The 7,269-nt window shown below is 37.8% G+C and overlaps 1 protein-coding gene across 1 annotated transcript in view; it reads right to left on the bottom strand.

Moving 5' to 3' along the window:
* The window catches only part of lhx1a (LIM homeobox 1a), a 9,200-nt gene extending 2,323 nt beyond the window's left edge, over positions 1 to 6,877 (bottom strand). The window contains exons 1-4 of the mRNA XM_016556984.1: positions 5,986 to 6,877; positions 4,365 to 4,588; positions 3,464 to 3,741; positions 1,428 to 1,593 (exon numbers count right to left, since the gene is read on the bottom strand). Of these exons, the coding sequence (XP_016412470.1) occupies positions 1,428 to 1,593; positions 3,464 to 3,741; positions 4,365 to 4,588; positions 5,986 to 6,155 (838 nt within the window). The 5' untranslated portion in view covers positions 6,156 to 6,877. The remainder of the gene's footprint in view (positions 1 to 1,427; positions 1,594 to 3,463; positions 3,742 to 4,364; positions 4,589 to 5,985) is intronic.
* Between the last annotated feature and the right edge of the window lie 392 nt (positions 6,878 to 7,269).

Here is a 7,269-nt window from a genome sequence, read left to right as displayed (position 1 = left end):
CACAGTTACTGTGTATTTATATAACTAAGCACAGAATCGCAATAAATTATTAGGCTACTTAAGTAATTATTTCGTGAAGCTCCACATAGCCTACAATGCACGCTATTGTTGTTTTAACATTGTAATTAATTACTATGACGAGCTCTTCTATCACTCTGACACTCTTCTGTAAAGTGTTACCGATTTAGCAAAAAGATTTGATAAGCAAGTTAATAGGTTTCTATTGCTATTTGTCCATGTGCACTAGGTATGGTTTCAGAACCGGCGGTCCAAAGAGCGGCGCATGAAACAGCTGAGCGCGCTCGGCGCGAGGAGACACGCGTTCTTCCGGAGTCCGAGAAGAATGCGAACGCTCGTGGACAGACTCGAGCCTGGAGAATTAATTCCAAACGGCCCGTTTTCATACTATGGAGGTAAGATATAATGGCCTATTGTAGACTTATCTATCTCAAACATTTGTCTGAAATATGTTTTTCTTTCTCGCGCTGGTTTCATTCGTTACGCATCAGTAGTGAAAATGGTTGAGTTACGCGACAAATACAAGGTCAAGAGGTTTTTTATTCGTCTGTTTGTGTTTTAAATAGTTAAATGGTCTGCAAATATAATTTTTGTTTTGTGATTAGGGGCTTCTGAACGTGGGAAATTACACTAGCTACTGGCTAAATTTTCATGTTATCCATGTGTTTGATGCTTAAATGTTTTTATATCGTCAAACGATTGATATTTGTTGTGTTGCTCCTTAAAGAACTTTTGACAGCTGTTTAGCCGTTTCGTCGATTTACTTTATTTTTTAACCAACAATGCCGTGCATATCCCGGCATTGTACATGTGACGATATTGTATGTGTGTTTTATTCAGTCTAGTTTAGTTTTATTTCACTTTATATTTGACCTAGTGAATATATTATATATATATATATATATATATATATATATAAACATAAAACTAGGTCAAATATAAAGTGAAATAAAACTAAACTAGACTGAATAAAACACACATACAATATCGTCACATGTACAATGCCGGGATATGCACGGCATTGTTGGTTAAAAAATAAAGTAAATCGACGAAACGGCTAAACAGCTGTCAAAAGTTCTTTAAGGAGCAACACAACAAATATCAATCGTTTGACGATATAAAAACATTTAAGCATCAAACACATGGATAACATGAAAATTTAGCCAGTAGCTAGTGTAATTTCCCACGTTCAGAAGCCCCTAATCACAAAACAAAAATTATATTTGCAGACCATTTAACTATTTAAAACACAAACAGACGAATAAAAAACCTCTTGACCTTGTATTTGTCGCGTAACTCAACCATTTTCACTACTGATGCGTAACGAATGAAACCAGCGCGAGAAAGAAAAACATATTTCAGACAAATGTTTGAGATAGATAAGTCTACAATAGGCCATTATATCTTACCTCCATAGTATGAAAACGGGCCGTTTGGAATTAATTCTCCAGGCTCGAGTCTGTCCACGAGCGTTCGCATTCTTCTCGGACTCCGGAAGAACGCGTGTCTCCTCGCGCCGAGCGCGCTCAGCTGTTTCATGCGCCGCTCTTTGGACCGCCGGTTCTGAAACCATACCTAGTGCACATGGACAAATAGCAATAGAAACCTATTAACTTGCTTATCAAATCTTTTTGCTAAATCGGTAACACTTTACAGAAGAGTGTCAGAGTGATAGAAGAGCTCGTCATAGTAATTAATTACAATGTTAAAACAACAATAGCGTGCATTGTAGGCTATGTGGAGCTTCACGAAATAATTACTTAAGTAGCCTAATAATTTATTGCGATTCTGTGCTTAGTTATATAAATACACAGTAACTGTGTAAAAATCAAAAAGCATATTATCACCTAACAATAATCATAATAATGATAATACGTTTTACTAACCTCTTTGTGTATGTGACTGATACATTTTATGATCTGCATTGTTTAAATGGTGTCAGAATTATAACATCTGTTTCCACCCATTTAATTTGTCACAATAATTTCTGCCATTTATACTTAATTTTACGAGTTTCAGAGGGTCAACTCGGTTTTATTTATTAGTAATTCAAAGTGGACAGAAATTCAAATACAGGCCTTTAGCACCATTTTGACATTTAAGGCAGCAATTGCACTTTTCTATTTTATTCTATTATTATGCATCGGGAAAAAAATAATTTAAGAGTGGTGCATTAAAATAAGACAACCTACCTGCAGACCTAACAGTCTGACACTATAGCCTAATGTTTACATGCATGTCAAGTTAACCATTTTTTACTGGTTCAGAGCAGTGTCTTCACAGTCTACTAAGGTAGGCCTGTGAAGTAACAGAATACATTCTTGTGGTATTGTGGTGACAAGATTACTCGTAATTATCGTCACTGTTAGAGAGTCGGATCTAACCTCACTTTAATGATCTTTTAACCCTCCATTTACTCCGACTGAGGGGGCAGCAGCGGGGACTTCAAATCTCTAATTAATACTTAATAGGAGGGTGGTTACCGATATATTAACCGGCTCTATGCAGTTATTATTTCGTAATCTATATATCCACCCTTGAATTCCTTTTGCTAATTATAGTTTACTCTGACGGTCTTAAATATCCAAGCTCGCCACTCTATTAATCTCAACCCCTTCCCTGCACTTGATCTTACGTTCAGTCTCATATTAAGGCTTTATCCCCACAGCACCAATCTATTAGGACGCTTTTAACGATGATGATGCTTTATCTGTGTTCTTATCGGATCTCTCACGCCAAAAAATGACCAAGATGAGGCTCTTTAAAACGATGCTGACAAATCCTATATAGCGTGCGTAAATGAGGCCGCACATTCGCCAATGTACTGCGCACATTGGCTGGACTCTCATTGTTCCGCGGTTCACTCGATAAAAAAAAGCAAGGATCGATTCTCAATTTCTCACTGAAAACCAACTAGTATGAGGTACTTTGACAGACACAGGGACAGATTTCTGCGTTTCCACTTGACTGAGAACCGTCACAGCATGTCTAAATGTGGTCGCAAAACGTGATGGCGCTGCATTGCCAAGACTCCTATCGTTCTCACCAGTCTGATGCCAGCTGGCGTGCCTCTCCATCTCTCGAGTCAAGTATAAAAAGGCTAACCATATAAATGTTACTTCCAAATATTTACAGGTGCCAGCAAAGAAGTGTCCTCATTTCTATTCAAATAGTCTTGCCTCAAGGATCGGAAAGAAGAGGCGCAATGAAGGCGCGCGTGTGCTTTTTTCTGTTTCATCCAGGAAGAGAAATTTGTACCACAGGATGTCTTAAGAATCACACACTATAAATTCTCGTCATAGGCCTATCTCATTGTGTTTGTCCTCAAAATTACTAGCAGCAAACATAGCAATTATTATAAGTTACCAGTAAATACAGTTTGTTAGTATTGGTGTAATTATGTATATTTACATGCATTTTTCTCTGTAATAATGTGTAGGTTTACCTGAATAACTCGCATGTTGAGCCCCGTTTCCTGCGCCAGTTGCTCCCTGATGTGTCTGGTTGGTTTGGGGGTCGCCGCGAACGCCGCTTTCAGTGTCTCCAGTTGCTTTGCTTTAATGGTGGTACGCGGTCCTCTCCGCTTGCCTCCGAGGTTCTGGTCATCGTTTTCATTGTTACCCGTTTCTTTGTCCGATAAGTTCGCGATTTCCCCATCCTTGACATCATCCTGTAGCTGGTCTTGCGAATCTGGCGATAAACTAGGATCACTGCAAGCTGTAACTGAATGGGGAAAGAAGGGCCGTCGGAAACAGGGGGTCGAAATAAAAACCTCAGAATTAGACATGGGAACCAGAGAAGTGTTAGACACTAAATAATGGAATGTAAAATAAATATATAAACACAAAGAAAAAATACAAAGAAAGAAACAGAAGATTTAATAAAACAAAAGAAACGAATAAACAAAGTAAGAACAAAGAAACACTGGTATTTAGAGCTGAAAGAACTGTCACAATGCACTAGTCTACAGCAGTGAAAAAGATTATTAGAAAACAAACTGGCTAGAAATAGGCCACAAACTGAATGCAACAAAATCTGTATTTCATTTCACATGGAAATTGGAAAAAAAAAATGAAATGCTTTTCAAAATATATTATGCATGACACCCTCTAAAGATTTCTTTTACTTTTTTTGTGAGACACTATATTGAATAAAGGACTTCAAGACATGCAGCCCAGTGTATATTCGTCAAATATTTTCATATTTTTTTTAGATCAAAAGATACCTTATTAATCTAAAGTATTGAGTATACTATATTAACCTAATATTACTGATAAAGCGAGATAATAGCGCGTGCAGTGTGTATTTTTTCCCAGTTCTCATATAATTTAATTCATTTTACTTACCTGAAAGGAGATTGGTGTCTTTTCCGTTCGTGCTGCTTAAATAATCGTCTTTACAGACAAATTTATTTTCGTCTATGATGTACAATTCCTCCCCCGTGGATAGTTGCTTTTTACACATCATGCATGTGAAGCAGTTCAGATGAAACACTTTGTTCCGTGCCCTCCGGACCAAGTCATTCGGCGAGATCCCCTGAGCACAACCCGCGCATTTTGTTCCAAAGCGCCTGCAAATGAACAGACCAAGAATAAAGGTCACTAAAACACAGTAAAACATTAGATCAAATATAAAAGAATCTGTTATCATCAGCTGAGACCAAGGTGATGGAATAGCATCGTTTATATTTGAGTGTACAGAAAATGAGTGTTCGTAAATATTTAATATTATCACTGTTATTTTGGGAAAAATATATCACAATTATTGTTTGTTCAGCTGTTATTGTTTATGCACCGTTAACGCAAATTAAAATAAAATGTAGATATGCATTCTTAGGTATTTTATTTCTGTTGTAGAAATAAATAAAATTGCAGGCCTACATAAAACTATTTTATAATTTGGATTTATTTTGCATGTATTTTAATGTGTATTAAAGCATAATTTATAATCACCCTTAACAAAAAGGACATGTAGGCTACTACATTCTTCCAATACAAACACCATTGCAGTAAATATTCACCACTTAATATTGTGACCAATAATGTGTATTGTGGTTCTCTGTACAGATTGTTGATTCTGAGTCTGTGATTACATTGTCTGAGGGTTTCCAGCTCAAAGTCGTTTATTATTCAAATCCACTTATCACATCTTAACTCAAACCACTGCAAACACATGCGGGGCTGTGCCGACAGCCTGCCACTGGGCCGCGTTTCACTTTCAACTACCCTGGCAAAGCATTGATCCCTGCGGCTTCCCTGGTTGCCATTCGCTGTAAACAAAGTGTGATTTTCTTCAAAACCCTTGCTGCGGACGAGTACACAGACTATTAGTGTATCTACCCGTCATTTTGCATAACAATTCAAATTAACAAGCATTTAATTAATGGGCGTCCTAATCAAAGAATCAAACAAGTCGGTCGTGTTGACAGTACTTAGGATCACACTTCATGTTAGTGTGAATGCAAGTCCTAAATTCGAATGAAATTATGCGAAATTGGATACGCGTATGCAATGCGTAAAGCGTAATTCAGGATTTTGAATTTAAGTTTAATAAAGAAGAAAATTCAGTCAATTTCAGTAGCACTGTAAATATTTTTGAGTAATTGAGAAATGGTTGATTTATTATATTCGAGGCATGTTGGTGTTTTAAGCTACTTACCAAATACGTGAAACCTCTTACAAATGAATATCATTTTTTAATGATATGTTGGTTTTATATGTATAATCTAAATTACACAAAAATGTAAAAATTCTTTAACAGCCAGTTATGTCTGTTATATAGATTTTTTTTTAATATATATTGCCAACTTATTTTATTGTTCTTGTAGACAATTATACCAGTATCTCTGAAGCGCATGATATTAAATAAACTATTATATTTCCATGAATCACAGTAATAGATCTACACCAGGGGAAAAAAACATATTATGTATGTATTTAATGAGTCGAACTCTCGCAAGGAACTTACCTAAAGAAGTCGTTTTTGCAATACAGTTTTCCTTCTCGAGAGAAGCATTTTTCTGTTAGGTTACATTTGCACTCGCAGCATTGTACGCACTTGATGTGCCATGCTCTGTCCAGAACATTAAGGAGAAACCTGTCCAATATAGGCCTCTCGCAGCCCGCACAGTGGACCATTGTCTTTGGATGTGCTCCCACAGTTACTGCCGTGGTGTCCACAACCTGAGAGTCTGCTCCTGTTTTCTCTCTTTCCAAAGAGAGAATGGAAAGGGTTGCAATGATGAAGGATGCTCCAAGTCAGTCTTTGCAAACAGGTTCGAAAGGAAAAGACCAAGAAGTTTTAATTATATTCACCACTTCTGTGTGTTTGGATGGACCTGTAGCGGTCCAAAATCAGGATGATAAAAGAGGATCTTCTCATGAGGTAGTGCTTCAGTTGTCAGTCATTATTTCTCATCCTCTTCCTTGCCAAATTTTGAAATGCATAAATGAAGCCAGCATAGAGAAACCTTTCAAAACACCAACTGCTCGTTGGCTACAAAGACAAGGACATCATTGCGGAAAAAAAGCACGTCGCCGTTGTCAACAACAAGGTGAAGCATTGGTGATGATGTGCATTAAAGTCTTTCATAAACAAGCATCTAATACAACCGGTCTTGGACGGAACTAGCACACGAGACATGCGAGCCCAGAGACACTGGAGTGCACTTTACCATGTCCACGTATCCACTGTTTTTACGTCCCTCTGAAAGATGCAATGGTCAAACGCTTTGAAAAGAGCGTCTTCCTCTGTAACGTGTGCTGTTTCCTCGGTAAGATAGAAGAGGTGAAAGATGCTAGTGTGAACAGAATGCGCGTGACATCTCGTTGCAGGACTGATGACGATCCCCGAACAGCCTCCGGTGTTCTGCATGTTCCTGAAAGCACACGAGCCAGCCTTATTCACAGCCTCCTGACGTCACTCCGGGCCGAGGCCAATCAGCGGCTTTCCGTTCAAGTAACCATTAGCTATCCCCTCACCGCTTTACCGGCACACTCTGCGCTATTTATAGGGAACAGAAGACACCAATTGTCAAAAATCCCAGAAACTGTCATATCTTAGTTAATGTGGAGAGTCAGAAAACAGACCTTGCTATTCGTAAGTCTTCTTAAATATTATTTTTCATTTTTCTCGTCATTTTCCAATATTCGTCCATTCTGGTGGAACAGAGGAACGAGAGAAGCATTTGATAAGGTACATATCTGATAATTTAAGCATTGTTTATGTATATGTAGATCATGTGTCAGTACT

This window comes from Sinocyclocheilus rhinocerous, unplaced genomic scaffold, assembly GCF_001515625.1.
Source record: "Sinocyclocheilus rhinocerous isolate Xijiao unplaced genomic scaffold, SAMN03320098_v1.1 scaffold166, whole genome shotgun sequence".
Lineage (NCBI taxonomy): Eukaryota > Metazoa > Chordata > Actinopteri > Cypriniformes > Cyprinidae > Sinocyclocheilus > Sinocyclocheilus rhinocerous.
The sequence above is the reverse complement of the archived record's forward strand: the minus strand, read 5'-3'. Positions and strand labels throughout refer to the sequence as shown.